The sequence below is a fragment of the Mustela putorius genome, unplaced genomic scaffold (genome assembly GCF_011764305.1).
Source record: "Mustela putorius furo isolate JIRA1106 unplaced genomic scaffold, ASM1176430v1.1 tig00003913_pilon_pilon_pilon, whole genome shotgun sequence".
In the NCBI taxonomy this organism is placed as follows: Eukaryota; Metazoa; Chordata; class Mammalia; order Carnivora; family Mustelidae; genus Mustela; species Mustela putorius.
Genome location: NW_025422060.1, coordinates 5,558,537 through 5,577,643, shown reverse-complemented (window position 1 = coordinate 5,577,643; position 19,107 = coordinate 5,558,537). Strand labels below are relative to the sequence as shown.

At 35.3% G+C, this 19,107-nt stretch overlaps 1 protein-coding gene across 6 annotated transcripts in view; it reads right to left on the bottom strand.

The window, feature by feature from the left end:
* ARHGAP12 (Rho GTPase activating protein 12) overlaps nt 1–19,107 on the bottom strand; it is a 107,638-nt gene that overhangs the window by 5,867 nt on the left and 82,664 nt on the right. For 5 of the 6 annotated variants that reach the window (XM_004777865.3, XM_004777867.3, XM_004777866.3 and 2 more), the window contains 5 exons: nt 16,978–17,059; nt 10,245–10,346; nt 7,181–7,279; nt 3,920–4,019; nt 1,954–2,070 (listed from right to left, as the gene is read on the bottom strand). In XM_004777865.3, the coding sequence (XP_004777922.1) occupies nt 1,954–2,070; nt 3,920–4,019; nt 7,181–7,279; nt 10,245–10,346; nt 16,978–17,059 (500 nt within the window). The remainder of the gene's footprint in view (nt 1–1,953; nt 2,071–3,919; nt 4,020–7,180; nt 7,280–10,244; nt 10,347–16,977; nt 17,060–19,107) is intronic. The other variant, XM_045069218.1, reaches the window with a different exon arrangement.

The window sequence follows — 19,107 nt, the reverse complement described above, 5'->3', positions numbered from 1 at the left end:
TTTTTTAAACTATTAAAACAAGCATGGTGCACATCCGTCATTGCTAACCCTTGATTTCACAAAGTATATTTCAAAGGCTGTTCTATTAGTCTTTCAATCCAACACTTCTGAAATGCCACATTAGTACTAACTATTCAGGAAAACAAAGTATTTGAAGTCCTGAACAAATAAAAAATAAATAAATAAAGCAGCAACAGTTCATATTTCTCAAAAAAGGCCTGGTAAAAACTTAATAGCAATTTCTATTCACTGATTTGTCAGGTTTTGTTTTGTTTTTTTAAGTTCTAAACATAATATGCTAAATTCTTATGTGTTATCTGGACGTCCCTATTTACCTCTCTTAAGGTTAATCTGAATCACTTAATTAGCCAAACTCTACTGAGAAGTTTTAAATATCTTTTTAATGAAACCAATTTGCGTATTTTAATTTAGATGCTTTGCAAACAGATGTTCCAGCGATGGTCTTTTTTAGAAACTTTGAGGACATTATTACCCTTATCTATGTCTTCATTTACTAATTAATGTCACTGAGTCCTTTATTAGAAAATTTCATCATCGAAATTAAAAGTGCTTGTAAGAACTAAAGGTATACAGGAAATGACAGATGCTGGCGAGGATGCAGAGAAAGGGGAACTTTCCTATACTGTTGGTGCCAATGCAAGCTGGTACATCCACTCTGGAAAACAGCATGGAGGTTCCTCAAAAAGTTGAAAATAGAGCTACCCTATGACCCAGCAATTGCACTACTGGGTATTTACCCTAAAGATACAAACGTAGTGATCCGAAGAGGCACGTGCACTTGAATGTTTATAGCAGCAATGTCCACAATAGCCAAACTATGGAAAGAACCTAGATGTCCATCAACAGATGAATGGATAAAGAAGAAGTGGTACATATACACAATGGAATACTATGTAGCCATCAAAAGAAATGAAATCTTGCCATTTGTGACGACATGGATGGAACTAGAGCGTATCATGCTTAGCGAAATAAGTCAATTGGAGAAAGACAACTATCATATGATCTCCCTGATATGAGGAAGTGGAGATGCAATGTGGGGGGTTGAAAAAAAAATAAATGAAACAAGATGGGATCGGGAGGGAGACAAACCATAAGAGACTCTTAATCTCAAATAAACTGTGGGTTGCTGGGGGGAGGGGGGCCAGGAGAGGGGGGTGGGGTTATGGACATTGGGGAGGGTATGTGCTATGGTGAGTGCTGTGAAGCGTGTAAACCTGGCGATTCACAGACCTGTACTCCTGGGATAAAAATACATTATATGTTTATTAAAACATTTAAAAATTTAATTAAAAAAAAATAGACTATCTTCTCTGAAAAGCTGGGGGGGAAAAATAAAGGTATATACAAGTATATGTGATTTTATTTTATTTTATTTTTTTTTTAAAGATTTTATTTATTTACTTGAGAGAGAGACAGTGAGAGAGAGCATTAACGAGGAGAAGGTCAGAGAGAGAAGCAGACTCCCCATGGAGCTGGGAGCCCGATGCGGGACTCGATCCCGGGACTCCAGGATCATGACCTGAGCCGAAGGCAGTCGTCCAACCAACTGAGCCACCCAGGCGTCCCCAAGTATATGTGATTTTAAAGAAGACTCTGCTATGAAGATCTTGTTAGTGCATTATTGCTATTGTTGCTCATAAATGAAATAATAAATATAAAAAATAATTAGGAAAAAACACCTTATACTAATTTTAGAATCATCTAGAATGAGAACTGAAGGCAAACAATCAAGATAAAATTGTTCATAGTTAAACTTTCTGTGTGCACTGAAAAATCAATTTTAATCACTCAAATGTATTTTAAACCAATGAACCTGGTAACTTCAAAGAATGAAAACATTTTTACTGTTAGAAATTTGTCAGTTTTTAATTTAAAATGTCTAACTTCTTATTTTGGCCAAAGTTCATTATTATAAACATCACTTCTACCTACCTTTAATATAACCCTTTTCACGAACAGCTTGCAAAGTGGGGCGTCGTGTAAGAAACTTCTTCAAGTTTTTCTTGGTTTTCTTCTGTTCTGAAGAATCTATACTAGACACTTTCGTGGCTTAAGACAAACGGATATTAAGCATTTCATAAAATAAAAACTTAACTGATGAAAATTGTTCCACCTAGCACTCAAAAATATTAATTTCATATGTAAAAATCAGTTATAAACTTATTCTAACCTTAATATAGTTTAAGAGTAGTATGTCAAGAATCAAGTTAACAAAGACCTAATTTCAAAGGGCTAAACCATTATCACCAAATACTGAACACGAACTGTACATTCTTTGGTTTATGTGCTAAGACACTGGTTATTCTAATTTATAATCATTATTTCATAAATGATACTACTTATCTCCTTTGACTCTCCATCAGTTTTAGAAGGTAAAATGATGAGGGAAAAAAAATGTCCATAAAACATAAAAAAGTCTATCCTGAAGTATCCTTACAGGACTAGGAGTCTAGAAATATATATATCTATCCATCACTACTATTTGTACTTTAAGTTAAACACACCTCATCATAATTACCTCCAAACTAAAAATGGGACCATCTGAAAAATTTCCCACATTGCCATAACTCTGATTTCTTTTTTGGTTCCAAAAAAAAAAAAAAAAATACCCAAAAAGTAAATTTCTTGAAAAGAACCATATTTGAGGAAAGTTGAGAGCATAAAGAACATATTAGTAAAGCATTAAAATAATCAAATTTTCATGTGTTTACACTGTTACATGTCAATGACAACGTCTGTTAATAGGCCTAACCTTCATTAGAATGTGGAAGAACAAAAGTAGAAATGGTTTTCTAATCATTCAGTTAATCCAGAAGTCAATCCAAGGTCAAAAATTCTCAGTTAAATGTGGACTTGTTAAAATATTTTTAACAAGTTCAGAGCCACAGCTAATTTCCTATTTAAACAATGTAATTCACAAGGGGCCTGCATCAGAAAATGCTATTCTCAAATATGCTGGCTTTAGCATGCATACACACACACACACACACACACACACACACACACACACACACACATATATATATATATATATATATATATATATGAATGATCTGGGGATATGAATGCAGGCAGCTGCTCCTGCACACTCCTATCCTAGCAGAGATGGTTGCCCAGTGTCCTGTGTGCACTATGGTACATGTCCCATGACTTTTGACGTCTTAAAGTATAAGATTCTATCTAGATCTTAAAGAGTAATTATATATATATATTAATTTATTTATTTATTTTCAGAAAAACAGTATTCATTATTTTTTCACCACACCCAGTGCTCCATGCAATCCGTGCCCTCTGTAATACCCACCACCTGGTACCCCAACCTCCCACCCCCCCCGGCCACTTCAAACCCCTCAGATTGTTTTTCAGAATCCATAGTCTCTCATGATTCACCTCCCCTTCCAATTTACCCCAACTCCCTTCTCCTCTCTAACACCCCTTGTCCTCCACGATATTTGTTATGCTCCACAAATAAGTGAAACCATATGATAACTGACTCTCTCTGCTTGACTTATTTCACTCAGCATAATCTCTTCCAGTCCTGTCCATGTTGCTACAAAAGTTGGGTATTTGTCCTTTCTGATTATATATTTTTAAATCAATATAGTTCAACTTCCTGGATACCTCAATAGAAGTGCATTCTAATACACTTTTTTTTCTTTTAAAGAACCACAACATCTTAAGATTAGTAAGATGCTGTATGGGTGCACACGATGAGGCTGAAAAGTAACAAGGAGTTAACAAGGAAGAGAGTACTCCTAAAATACTGAGATTGCAAATACCTGACCTTGGGATTTCCTGGTAACACTGGAGATTCCACTCAGCCTTTATATATTTAAAATACTCGAAAAGTAAGAGAAGATACTCAAACAACTAACAAAACAGGTAAAGAATAACTTACAACGAAGTTTCTTAGGATCCTTATGGTCCTTCTCTTTATCATGCTTTTCTATTCCTGGGGAATCTGGTATCTCCTCTTCGATTGCTTCATCGGTTTCTGTCTGTTGATTAGAGATTTCCCAAAAATGTATTACTTTTGAGATTATTTTAGATGTAATAGCACAATTCTCAAAACTGATCCTCCCAACTGACTTTAGGGACCCAATCAGTACACAGAATATCTGATATGATTTAGATACTTGGTAAATCTTTAAAAAAGTATTCTTTTTCCCCCTAAACAGGGGGAATTAATTCTGAATTCCAAAAAAGAAAAAAAACGTTGATTATTCACAGGATAATGAGTTTATATACTGATGATGAGGCTATCTTCACTCATGTAGATCAAATGCTTAAGAATGACAGTAACAAGAGTCAAAAGGTTCTGATCTACAGGCTATGGTGAGAGAACATGATGAAGCTACATTCTGTGCTAACAGTACAAGGCTAACTAGCCAATGGCACATTAATTTTTCACACCAACAATCTTTTCAAATTATATTTTGTATCAATAGCTAGTAATCGCACTCACAGACTCATGGATGTTAGGCACTGAAAGAAATCCTAGAGCTCGTGTACAGCCTAACCAAAGTCTCTTCTGCCGGTTAAAAAATTGAAGTGAGTTCTCAAAGCTAAAATTACTGCTTTGCCTTTCACACTGATGTCTTTGCTCCACTCAGAATTTATTTTTGTGTATAGTGTTAAGAAAGGTTCTGATTTCTTCCTGGATATCCAGCTGACCCAGCACCACTTAAAGTTTATTCTTCCTTACTTTTCTACAGTGCTACATCTGGCTTGAAGTGTCCAAAGAACGCTGGTTTCTAGGCTCTTTACTGTGCTCCACAGGTCTGTAGATCTACCCTGATATGGAGAGCATGTTGTATTAATTAATACAACTAGAGAAGTCTTGACATTGGACAGAGCAAGTCCTTACAGTTTCTTCTTCAACAGTGTCCTGCATATTTTTACCCTTTATATTCTGGTATGAATTTTAGAATAAGCTTGTCAAGCTCCACCAGAAAACCTACTAGGATTTTGAAAGAGATTCAAAAATCTCAAGTCTATAAATTTATAAATCATTTGGAAGAATATTTTATCTTTATACTATTGAATCGTTTAAACCATGATATACTTCTCATCTAATTAGACTTTCTTTAGCGTTTAAAGTTTTGCAATCTTCCCTGTGGAAGTCTCATGCATCTTTCTACATTTATTGTGCATATTTCTACAGTATCTTTTGCTACTCTGTAAACAGTAAATGTTTTAAATTTCATAGTAATATGCTACTCTCTTTTCACGTGGGCTTATTCTCTGATCCTATGGGCTTCAACTAAAAACAAAACAAAACATGGGGGCATCTGGGTGGCTCAGTGGGTTAAGCCTCTGCCTTCAGCTCAGGTCATGATCTCAGGGTCCTGGGATAGAGTCCTGCATCAGGCTCTCTGCTCAGCAGGGAGCCTGCTTCCCTTCCTCTCTCTGCCTACCTCTCTGCCTACTTGTGATCTCTCTCCCTCTATATATATATATAAATATATAAAATCTTTAAAACAAAACAAAACATATTTTCTCTGCAAAGCCTTCCTGGACTCCTAACACTAGGTTAGCCCCTCACCATCATTAACCTCATCACATTTCATTGTATTAACTGCTCAGTTGTCTGCCTCCAGTCATCTTCTGCCTTTGGCTGTAAACTCCACGCAGAAAGGTGTAGCACCTGGTTGCATGCTGCTCTATCTCCAGGGCAAAGCACTCCCACATGTGTTAAATGAATGCAGCCATACTTGCTTTCAAGGGATTGGAAACAGATTATAGTGACTAGAGTGGAAAGCTCATATTAGGTAGAACAGAAGGTACATTTGAAAAGATAGATCAGGCTCAGGTTGTTGAATTTTAATGAGAGTCACAGAAGCTTTTCTGAGCAGGAGAAGATTATAAAGTTAACATTAGGAAGTTTTATATAGCAATGCTATTAAGAATGGACTGGTGGGGGATGAAATAAGACAAACCATTTAGGAAGTGACTCTTGTTTAATATATAAAGTCCTGATGATGGTTTCAAGAATAAACGGAAAGGAAGAGACAAGATTCAGAAATACACAATATTACAAATTGCAAAAGAAGAATATTTACATAGATGGGTAAATAATGGGCTAGAAGAGTTAAAAGAGAAGAAAAGTTGATACTCAAGATTCCAAATCTGGTTGTTCTGAACTGAGTACACCGTAAGAATTTTAGAGTTTAAAAGGATACTTGGAAAAAAATCAAACCCAACGTTTCTATTTTGTAAGTGAAAACAAGAAACCCACAGATGTAGAATACTTCAGTAAGATCACAAACCTCATCCTAAGATTTCACCTATAGTCTCTGAAAGACTTCTCACTCTCCAATAAAGCCTGTGATTCCCAAATTTTCTTCAATCTGTTTAGTTTAAAATGATAACACACTCCCATAAGTATTCACTTTGCTTTTTGTTACTGACATATGATCCTTAGTCAGGAGTCATGTCCCCCTATAGTGAGGGACAAGAAAATAGTCTCAAAAAGTTTAGCCCCTATCTGTTTCTTCCTGCTCTTATTAACAGCAGAATATAACAGCAGAATATAATTGGAGGTTCTTTTTGGTTGTTATACATATACACTACATATAAAACATATTATATTATGTGTCTACTACATATACATATATATACACGTTATACACACACATGTAAGAGGTTAATTTACCAGGAACATGAGGGTACTGAACACCTCCCTGGCTGGGGGACAGGGGAGAACTAGAACACCTCCAGGGGTAACTAAAGAGCTGTCACAAGGAAAGAAAATGTGCTCATGAAGAATCTACAGCTTCATTCATTTCATACCTTTACCTAGGGCCTGTCACCACCAAACAGTACTATTCCCAACTCATTAGTCATTGAATAAATACTATGTACTAGAAACGGTTTGTCGCTCTTCTTGAAGAGAAGACCATGGATCTCATGGTCTTTTTAGACCAATGCCTCATGGGAAAATTATTTAAAATCCACTACTAGCAAGTATTCTATAACTGAGAATATTAAATCATTCACCAGCCCCAAGGAATTGCTAAACCACCATTGCCTTTCCCACCTCTTGTCAAAATACATATTAAAGAAGTGTTTATCACATATAAACTGGAAACCAGATATGCAATAACCAATTAGAATGCAGAAAAGAAAAACAGCTCTGAAGTAAAAAAAATTTACATACCTGATTACTGATAGTACTACTAAGAACTTTAAACCAATCGTTAATAACCGTGTCATTATCAGACTGAATTAGTAGTTCTGTTCCTTGACGGGTCTTCAGCTTTAGAGAGAAAGATGAAAAAAAGAGGATGGTTAGTGCTTTCAACCAAATAAATGAAATTTATGTATTTTTAAGATTTGATTTTTAAGTAATCTCTACACCCAATGTGGGGTTTGAACTCACAATCCCGAGATCAAGAGTTGCATGTTCCACTGACTAAGCCAGCCAGGAGCCCCTAAATAAATGAATATATTCAAGCCAAAGTCCACAAAACCCCCGGCAGAACACTAGATGCCATATTATATTGAGTGATGAAAGATTAATGCACAGCAATGGAAGACCTTTTAATATAAAATAATCCCAGAGGAATTATTTTATAAAACATGAAGTTTTCCTCACAAAAAATTCTCAGTGAAAATCCAATAATTTAAGGGTCCCAAATTCCAACACATAAATGCCATAAACCTTGCTGAAATCTAGCATCCTGTATCATTAAAAAAGTAGTTCAAGGAACAAAGCTGTGCATTTTCCATTAGAACTGAAAGAAAATTCATTTGTAAAGAAATAAAATCTGTGATATTTTTATGTAAATCTGAGTGTTTTTCTCTCTCCAGTTAAAATTAAATATAGAAAAAATATATGATAGTGTTAAAACTTTCATGATTTCCTACTTAATAGGCAAATAAATATAATAGCCTAATAGCCTAATATAAAGAGAAGGCCCAGACAATAAATGTTACATCACTTTTGGGCAGAAAGTACTAAATTGTGTCAAATCATGAGCTAACTCATGTAGAAATACTACGTATTATTCTATATGAGGGCAGAAACTAATTTATGTAGAATTTCTTTGGTTCAAAGTTTCTTACACTGGATTGAGGAAAAATTTTGAGGTATTAAGAGAAAGCATTCCTCCTATTTTCTGGCTGGTAACTGTTTATTTTTCTTCCTTGTGGAACATATGGTAATGTTTCCCAAACAACATTCTGAAACATATGCCTCAAACATAGTTTCTAAAGTAATGTTTAAAAAAGGTATTCCACCAAAAAAAAAAAAAAAAAAAAAAGGAAAAAAAATACTTATATGATATTTATTTGGGAAATACTAGATTAAAGAAAGCTAATAAACAAGATTCTCTCCTTCAAAATGTCTCAGGGCTTTGATACTCCAGGGTGCTCTGATTTTTTAAGGAAAGAAAAACATCTATATCACTACCTACATTTATTTGACCATGGATTTGTTTTCACTCTGAAATCACGTATTAAAACTGCAAGGCTAATTCAGGAAACACTGACTTCCTTTCTTGTACTTCTTTCAAGAGAGTGAGTCAAACCAGTCAACCAATACTAAATAATCAGTGCACATAAGATAATCTCAGTTAGAGGTTCTTCCTTAAAGATAAAGAAAAATACAGTCTCTCTACTTAAAAAAAAAAATAATCATCTAGTGGGATGAGTAATTTACAGATGATGGTAATGTAAGGTACACTAAATTAAATGCTATTTTAAAAGCATAAGTAAAAAGGCAGCACCGGTGTTGTGGTAGCATTTCTGATGGGTCTTGGAAGATAGGTTAACACTTGACAAGCAGAGACTGCCATGGGTCAGTACTAATAAAGAATAAAAAACACAGCAGGAAAACCTAGGTCTCACTTGAGAACCAGCAACTCAGGAACAAGACAGGAAAAGATGGACACATGAGGTTATAAAAGAAGGCTGGGTTCTGGAAGACTGTTTGCAAAGACAGTCTGAGTAATTCCTCCCATCTCCACATATACACCCTTCCGCCATGTGCCTTTACTGCGCCCCCAACAACAGGAGAGCTCTATTTCCCCACAAACCTGAGTACTCAGCTGACCTTCTGACTGCTTTAGCCAAAGGAATACAATGATGTGTGACTTTCTAAATCTAAGCCTCAGGAAGTGTCGTAGCTTCCACTCTCATCCTCTTGGAAGCCTGGCACTGCCTTGTGAAGAAGCCTGGAGCAGAATCCTTGAGGGCAAAATCTTATAAAGAAGGAGGCCTAGCAAACTGCTGGCACTGATATCAGACACGTGAACAAGACCATCAAGATCCGGGAGAGTCACTGAATGACTAAAGCCTCATGAATGGTCCCACATTGAGATCGGAATCACTCAGCTCAGCACAGGCCAAACAGAACAAACAGAACGGCTCTTTTCCTAAGCTACTTAACCCTGAGGTAGTCTGATATGCTGCAATAAACAACTGATACAGAATCCTGTATTACAGGGAGGAGGAGGGGACTGTATTATTTATTTATTTATTTATTTATTTATTTTTATTTGAGACAGACAACAGAGAGGGCACGAGGGAGCACAAGCAGAGGGGAGAGCAGAGGGAAGAGCCCACTCCCCACTCAGCAGGGAGCCAGACACAGGGCTTGATCACAAGACCCCGAAATCATTATCTGAGCCAAAGATAGCCCCTTAACAGACTGAGCCACCCAGGTGCCCCTACGGTGGTGGTGGTGGGAAGGTGTTAATGACAAAATGGAAAGGTCTCAATTTATTTTCCATATTAGATTTGGCAGGTAAAGGAAACCACCCCCCCCATTTTAAGATTTTATTTATCTACTTGTCAGAGAGAGAGTGAGCACAATAAGGGGGAACAGAGAGAGCGAGAGGCAGGCTCCCCACTGAGTAAGGAGACTGATGTGGGGCTCAATCCCAGGACTCTGGGATCATGACCTGAGATATGGGCAGACACTTAACTGACTGAGCCACCCAGAAGATCCAAATGAAACCATACCCTTGTTATTGTCGGTAGGGAAAGGCGAGATTATGGAACAAAGGCTCTTCATCTATAGTCTGAGATCCAATGACTTGTGCAAATGAAGCCAAGCTCTTCATGCCAGCTTCTTCTTAAATTATGATACCAAACTGGCTTAATGACCACCTTTCCCTTAATCAGTCACATTGAAATACAACTCAAAAGAATTCAAAAAGAAGAACATCCAATTAGTATAGTTAAGAATGTGAGTCATACTTAGAAAACAAACATATTACCTCAAATACATTCTTTTTGCTGGATTTATCCTTTGAAGCCATCTCCACTGTCGCCCCCTTTAGGTCCACTGTGAACTCTGGCTTGGACTGATTACTCCCAAACTTCATTTTAGAAAAAAGGAAAAATCTTTGTGATGTTCATGTACATGTGCATATCAAAAAGATTTAAGACCAATTATTAACAATAAACCAAATAGGCGATTACCCCAAATTTGTCTTTATTATAAAATAACAATTCCTACTTTAAAATTGAAATGTCTGTAAGATATGAATATATTGTTCATAGAAATGGAAATAAAATAGCTCAACTTCCATCTTAATAAGAAAAACATAAAATAAGGCCACACAAATCTTTTTTCACCCATCAGTATAGGAAAAAAAAAAATTCCAGAAGTTAGACGAAAAACTGTTTTCAATGATGTACTATATACTGGTTAACTGAACATAATAATAAAAAAAAATTCTTTGTTTTTTCATACAGTATGGAGCCTTCATATGCTGGAATAAAGCCTAGAGAGGGAAAATGGATAATACTGTATTTGCAAATTTACAAACACATGTATTGTTTGGTTTTAGCAATTTTATTTCTTGGAATTGATCCTAGACTATATATGACTATAGGAAATAGTCATATACCTATAAAATAGGTAAAATGATATGTTCAAAAAGGCAAGGCAATATTCTTACATATGTATAAATAATATCTGGATTTGTCATATTTATGGATTATGCCACAAAACAAAAATTAATCTGGGTATCTGCAGATATCAAGAGCTTTTCCACCTAATAAACATTCTCTAATCCTGATTCTGTGCTTTCAAGAGTTATTTCCTTATCGACTATTTATGCTGTCAACAACAGTAACTTGTAAAAACAGAAAGCTCTAAGATCCATATTCTTTTATTCAGCCTTTCTTAGAAATTATAACTAAAGCCAGATGCTAATAAAGCCTCACCAATTTAATAAGGAACTGTGAAAAGAATAGGGTGGTTTGAAAAGAAAAAGCACTTAGCAAGCTATTACACTTTGTTAACCAGATAAGGAAAAGATTAGCAAGTAGCAGAAAATTATGTTAAAAATAGACTTACTCTGTATCTTGCCATCATTAAGTTAAATTTTTGTTTAGTCTCTTAACTAAGAATAGAAAATAGCATTCCTATTTACTGAAAGGTTAAGAGGTTTTAAAATTTTAAAGGGTTAATGAATTGTAACCTTAATGTCAAAGATTTATTTTAGGAAATTTCATTTCTTAAAGTATTTTCAAGTAAAATTGTGCTTGTCATTGGAAATGGATCTTACTCATCAACCTGGTAAAATCTTGTGCACTATTTATAATGTCAATAGCTACTCAGTAGCTTCGCATTTAATAAATGGTTCGACTTCATCTGTTTCCTTTTACTTCATCTTTTCGGCTAGCAATGTGGTCTTAAATAATGTACTTGTAACAAAACAGTATTTAGAATATTATATTGAATTTATTAGTGAAATCAAAACAAAGTTTAAGATATTATATTAAATTTTCATTAGTGGAATCTTAATAACAATCACAAAAATTTTAACTTTTCTACAAAGTCTTGGCCTTTTTAAGTACTTTTGTCATTCAAAAGACATTAACCATAAAGCTACAATGGGCAAAGGTAAGTTTTTGAGTAAAAATGACATATCTCAAAAGTTATAAACCTCAAATGTGCACATTTAACTGAACTGAACTTGTTGCCATCACACGCTCTGTCAATGGTTAGCTATAAGCTAAGATACAAACAACTAACCAAGTACGACAGAGCAACCAAATACAAGTACAATGATAGGGCACGGAATGCTGGTAAAAAATGCATTCAAAACGGTTGGCAAAATTTTGTGTTTGTTATTCATCCTTTTTCAAACTTTAGTCCCACTCTACCATACACCCTCCAATGTATTCAAGGCAAAGAAAATGGAATTATTGTGGCAAGGGGCATGCAACAAGAACACATACAGTGACAGCTGAAACAGGAGCAGATTTTACATATGCAGGCCGTCGACTGACAGAATTTTTCCAAGAAGAAAGCAGCGAAAGCAAGAACTCAGAGACTGAGCCCTGTTGGCAGAATGACTTGATGGAAAAAGGGAAGAAAATGATGATGTCATAATAATGCACAATGGTAAAATGACACACAAGAGAAAAGCATATGGAACTAAATGGGACACAAATACAATTCCACAAGCAGACACAACACAAAGCTTAACTTCCAAATATTTTTATAAAGGCCTTCGCATCTATATCTCAGAATATCATCTGACTCTTACTACATAAATTCATATTTGATTTTTAAGGTGAATGCTTTTTAGAAATTACATTAAACAAACTTGCCTTAGCCTATAATCACAACAGAAGACATGAGGGTTAATCAGGAGAATTGCATCGGGCCCACTGCCACCTTGCTCAGCCCACTACTCAGAAAACCCTGAGCTTCCTCCTTGTGACCTGCCGGGCAATGTCCTCTGGTATCCCTTTCTAAGTTCTCTCTGGGGAGTGGCCCTACCATCCAATTTGCCTTCCCCTTCCTCTAGGACAGTGGTTCTCAACCACGGGCAATTTTGTCCTCTAGAGGCCATTTGACAAAGTCTGGAGACGTTTGCAGTTGTCACAACTGGAAGTGGGGCTGCTTCTATCTCCTGCTAAATACCACAGCATTTATAGGAGGGCCTCCAGAAGAAAGAATTATCTGACCCAAAAAGGAGACAAATTTTAGAAATTTTGAAGTACATATAAGCAAACTTGAATAACTAGTGATATTTGTGAGGTGATTTTTCTAATACTCAAGGTACATGATGAATGATATCTGAAAGGGAACACAATATATGTCATGTCCTATTGTCACCATGCACTTGTCAGTCTTCCCCATTCCAGTGTAAGCCATGAAAACAGAGACCATGTTACTTACTTCTAAACTTTCAAACTTAACACAATGTCTAGAACAAAACAGGGTTTTATGTCTGTTGAACAAACTGGTGAAATGAAGTAAGAAAAAAAGCAAGTATGATTTATGCTATTGATACCACAATCTAGTAGATAATACTACACAGAAAACAACTGGAATGTAACCAGCCTAAAGGAGAAAAACCAGCTCATGGGATGATACAGCATCTATGTAAAGTGTATATTACGTGCTCGAGTTGCACGCTGCATATGTACATTTTGTTTACCCAATATTAACTACCCATGGAACCATACCTAAAATACAAAGCATGAATTATTTGAAAACAAAAACAAAAACAACTTCAAATAGTGTGGATGCTTTTGCTCAGTCTTCAGTGAATATATGAATATATGCTCGGGAGTGAGCAAAAGATTTGAACCAGCTCTTTTTTCAAGTGGACCAAGATGTAGGTTTTGTACTACATATGAAAAATAATCTTTAAAGAACCAAACTTCTGCAACATGTCCCCTTAACATATACCAAACTCAAACTAATAATAATGATCATAATAACAACAACAACATAAACCAAACTCAACTGGAGGGAAAGCAATCTCTTCCAACCTCAAAGGTAAAAAATGGCTCTGCTACAGATCAACTAACACCTTCCTAAGAGATACTCAAGGACAATTTTCACTTATAGGTGATTTCTGGTTTTAGCTTTGATACCAGTCTTTAGAATCTCATCCTCAGGTGTGATTTCACTATACAAACAGGATACATTTTACCTACAATAAATCCACTTGGTGACTGAGCAAAGAAACAAAACTATGATCTTCTTCCAAATCCTTTTTAATAATTGTAATTACAGAGTTAATTAAGAAGTCTCTCACATATTTCATCAATTTTTAATATTTATGAATGTTGTATAATGCCAGAATACATTAGATACATTCATATACTTTTATTTGAATAATCTTACTTGCTTTTACTTAGACTATTTAGTTTTCATTCCCTTCATAAGTGTTACATATGGAAAGAAAAAGCAAGAAAGTCTGATCTTTAAATATGTCATAAAACAAAAATTAAGAATTGACTGCAATAACCAAGCACTTTGTCTCCTCCCACATTTGTTTAGTTTTTATTAAGACTGTAAATACAGTATGACTATATTTTATTTATACTAATCTGAAATAATATATTGTATGATTCACAATATATTAATAAAATTTCATTTAAAAGCAAAAATTCAAATACTGAATGAATCTCCAAAATTAAAAACCCATTAAGAATTCTACAATTTCCAAATTGGCTAGCTCAGTGAATTTTAAACTCTGCTTCCCTACTGCCACATGGCAACAAAGTGACACAACTCTGGCTGATGAACAGACATACCTCACACCCTTTGTCAGGATCAGATTTTTTTTTTTTTTTAAAGATTTTATTTATTTATTTGACAGAGATCACAAGCAGGCAGAGATGCAGGCAGAGAGAGGAGGTGCAGGAGGAAGCAGGCTGCTCTCCGCGGAGCAGACAGCCCGATGTGGGGCTCGACCCCAGGACACTGGGATCATGACCTGAGCCAAAGGTAGAGGCTTTAACCCACTGAGCCACCCAGGTGCCCCGTCAGGATCAGATGTAATTGTGAGTTCTCAATTATGTAAAACCCTCAAGAGTGAAAACCTTAAACAAAATGCAACCAGCCTCTACTAACAATCAACATCTTCACATTTAAAAAGAAGTTTCTATTTTCTTTTAAAAGCATACAAACCTGCCTACCTAAATGATGCCTCTTACCATAATGCTCTACTTTATTTGTATATACCACAACCTCCAATCCTTAAGTATCAGAAATTATCAAATCAATGCCCATTATCCAACTTTCTTTGGGTACTTTTTAAAATTTATTAATCTCTAACTGTTCTCCATTCTTCTTCTTTCATTCATTTCCTGCACTCAATTTCAAACAGAAGTTGAGCCATAAGTAGGAGGAAATAATTACATAACCCTGTAGGAATGCATTAACATAAATGAAAGTACCATATGTTTTACCTCAGGGGGAAAAAAGGAGAGACACATAATTATCAATTTACTTTAAGATAAGTGAAACCAAAATTTCAATCTTTAAATATGGAAAGCATATTACAGGTCAGTTCCACTGTACTGGCTAAACAATGAAGCAAATCAAAGGTAGAGTAAAACAGAAGAATCATTCTAGAATGTTCATTTTAGTGCCCAATCCAGAGAATTTGGGGGCTGCCACATCAAAGTATTTGTGGACTAACATGCTCTGTGGCATTCCTGGTTCAGAAGAATGTTAAATGGTTGCATTATAAATGCAGATGAGTAGAATTTGCTTGAATTTTATAAATAGATTTTTTTCATCAAATATAAGATCCATAGGTCCTGTTAATTTTAAAGCAACTCAGTAAATGTAAGAAAATATTGGTTAAGGTAGGATATATAAAGCAAATTAAAGACATTAGATTGATTTCACTTTAAATTTTACTTAAGCACTGACTTTTTCAAACTCAATTACCAAAAAATTTTTTTTAAATATCCAGAGCATGGACTCTGGAGACAAAATGCTACCTAGATCTGCCACTTAGTACCAGCTATACAAAATTCAGCAAGCTCCTTAACTGTTTTATACCTCATTCTCTTAACTACAAAAGGGGAACAGGGGATGAGAAACAGTAGCTATATCAGACTTAAGAGAGTAATATATACATAATCTGCCCTTAGAACAGTACCTGATACATGAAGCTTTCAAAAAGTGTTAGCTGTTACATGTCACAAATTATAGTTTTTAGTATTTGTTTTACAAATTAACCAAAGAGTAATAATAGTAAACATTCAGATACACAAAAACCTTCAAAATCCCATGAGTAATGGGACATTTACTTATTCTTCTAAAAGCGGGCTGACATTATCTACAAATACAGACACTGGAATCACCAACGGGTATCCAAAGATCAGATCACAATTCAAGGTGGGGCTTGACTTATTTCTTTGCTTATTTTCTAACTAAATAGCTGAATTAGCCAAGTCACAAGCACAAAAAAGCTTTATAGGTATCCCCTGCTTTTCGAAAGTTCACACCACACCACTTTGCTTCTACAACACATTGTTGTTTTTGCTAACCAAAACAAATCTGATGAGTATTTTCACTTTCATTAAAAAAGGTGAAAAGTGAAAACAGTGTTCGGCATTTGCTGTGCTGCGAGCAACTACGGAGCCAGCACATACCCTGAACAGCGAAGGTGGTCCACTAAGCTCCTTTTCAGGAAACCACACTCAGCATGTCAGCACCTCAGTTTTAACTGTGTGAGCATCTGTGTTTTAGCTCCTTTGGTGCATTGGTTAGCAAGAAATATCCTAAGGTATCAGAAAAGCCTAAAAGAGGTTTTTTTCTTGGTGGGGGGGGCGGTCTGGGAATGCTCAAAAACTTTCCCATATAGATTAATGATAACTGCGTCTTTACTTCACAAAGGTTTCAGAAGAGCACCCTGCTTTCGGACAGCAGGGGAAACCTGTAATACCCTGGAGCTTATTCAAGAAATCTATTTTGTTCTATAATGTCCAAGTAGTAACACCACCTTTCAGTTCAATGGATAAAATGGACTCCGTTGATTTTAATAATACAACTAATCAAATTTCCAACTAGCCTTCCTCTTTTGTTTCAATTCAAAGTGCATCTTTTAAAAAACTTCATTTACTTTTATTTGCATACTAGTTGTAGCTAGCTAGGACTCTGAAATACTTTGTGAAAATCAGGTAAGATGCCATCAACGTAATTTAAATGTGTAAAGCCTTCAGAAAGAAGATACTTACCCAGCTTGTGCTGCTTCCTTGAGTTTTGGTGAAGAGTAAAGATGAACCTTGCAACACGGCCCAAGATGACAACCAGTTCTTTCTGTAATTATAAAGAGAACCAACTAGAGCTTTGCTATTCAGTTTTTCCAACCAAATTTAAAATATTACAATCTAGTTATCAATGTTGTCCACAATTTACATTCATTATTGAGATTCTAAGTGTTTTTATTGAGGATATACTGCTAATGGAATTACATTCATTTTATGATCCCAAGACGGACCATAAAGGCCCCCAAACAAATGAAGGTAATAGAGACACCTTATCAGAATAACTATATACCTAATTATGTTCACGTGGTAATCCAGCACACTGGATCAAAGGTACCAAACTACTTTGAAGGAACATGAATTGAACTCTGTATTTGGCAAAAATTATTCATTATTAAAAATCAGGCAAATGTGTCCACCTCACCTAATTCTTCATAGATACAGATTATTTTATATTTCTTGGATATCTCCCTTCCCCTAATAAGGCTATACCAGGTAAGTGGGAGATACTAGGCACCTAAGTAGATAGTAGGTATAATAAATTATATACTCATTGATCAGAGGTCACTAAGATGACGTTTCTTTTAAAATTTTGTGGTTTTTGTTTTATATTTTATATTTGTATATGTTTATATATTTGTTTATAATGACATACACAAATTGATTTTTATTTATTTTTATATTTCTTGGTTATCACCCTTCCCCTGATAAGGTTACACTATGTAAATGGGAGATACTAGGTACTATAAATTACATACTCACTGATGATGAGGTTACTAAGCTGAGGGTTTTTTTAATTGTCTAAGTTTTAAAAAAAAAATATAGATATCTATCTATCTATATATATAGATAGATAGATATCTCAAAACTCTAAATATAAAAATGTATAAAAAGGAAGGCCCCATTTCTTCTCCTTCAATCCACATTGTAGAAAAAAACAATATTTACCTTATAAGAGAATTCAATTGATGGAAGGCTAAAATGAATGTCAAATATATATATGCATACCTTACTGCCAAACATACTGACAGTTTTGTGAAAACTCTATGGGCACTCAAAAGGAACACTTTCAGAATGTAGAATTCAGTAACTATAAATTAGACCTACTTTGTTATTTTCTATGTATACTTGAACTTCATGCATTAAAAGTGAAATAAGGTTTACTACTATTGAGTATTTTTCCTTTTACTTCCTGTTGGTTTTGCTTTTGGTTGTTAATGCTACTTATTTGGTGAATGGCTATTCTTAATGATTAGATCTTTACTGTACATTCATGGTTTTGACCTGCCTTTTTTTTTAACTTTTCTGAATCATTTTTCTTTTTTTTTTTTAAGATTTTATTTATTTATTTGACAGAGAGAGACACAGCGAGAAAGGGAACACAAGCAGGGGGAGTGGGAGAGGGAGAAGCAGGCTTCCCACTGAGCTATCTCTAGTGGGGCTGGGTCCCAGGACCCTGGGATCATGACCTGAGCCATAGGCAGATACTTAATGACTGAGCCAACTAGGAGCCCCTGAGCCACAGGCAGATACTTAATGACTGAGCCAACTAGGTGCCCCTGAATCAATTTTCTGATGTCATTCATATATATAATATTTAGGTGGGTTTTGTTTTGTGCTTCAATCTGAACATCTTTATCTTTCAATAGAGGAAGAGAGTCCATTTACATTTATTGACACTGATATATGCTTGGGCCTTTCGTTATCATTTTGTAACGTCTTCCTCTTATTATTTTGTTTTGTGTGGATCTTAAGATATTAGAAAGGATTTATTTTTATTTGTAAGTTTATTTTATACTCAATCTTCTATTTCTATAGAGAACATCTACTAACTCCCTCCTCTGGAAAATGCTAAAATAAGTATATTTCCACTTTAAATGAACTTTTTTTTTAAATTTTATTTATTTGACAGAGAGAGAGAGATCATAAGCAGGCAGAGAGAGAGGAGGAAGCAGGCTCCCCGCTGAGCAGAGAGCCCAATGTGGGGCTCGATCCCAGGACCCTGGGATCATGACCCGAGCCGAAGGCAGAGGCCCAACCCACTGAGCCACCCAGGCGCCCCTTAAATGAACTTTTTAAATTTAATTTTCAAATTAAGAA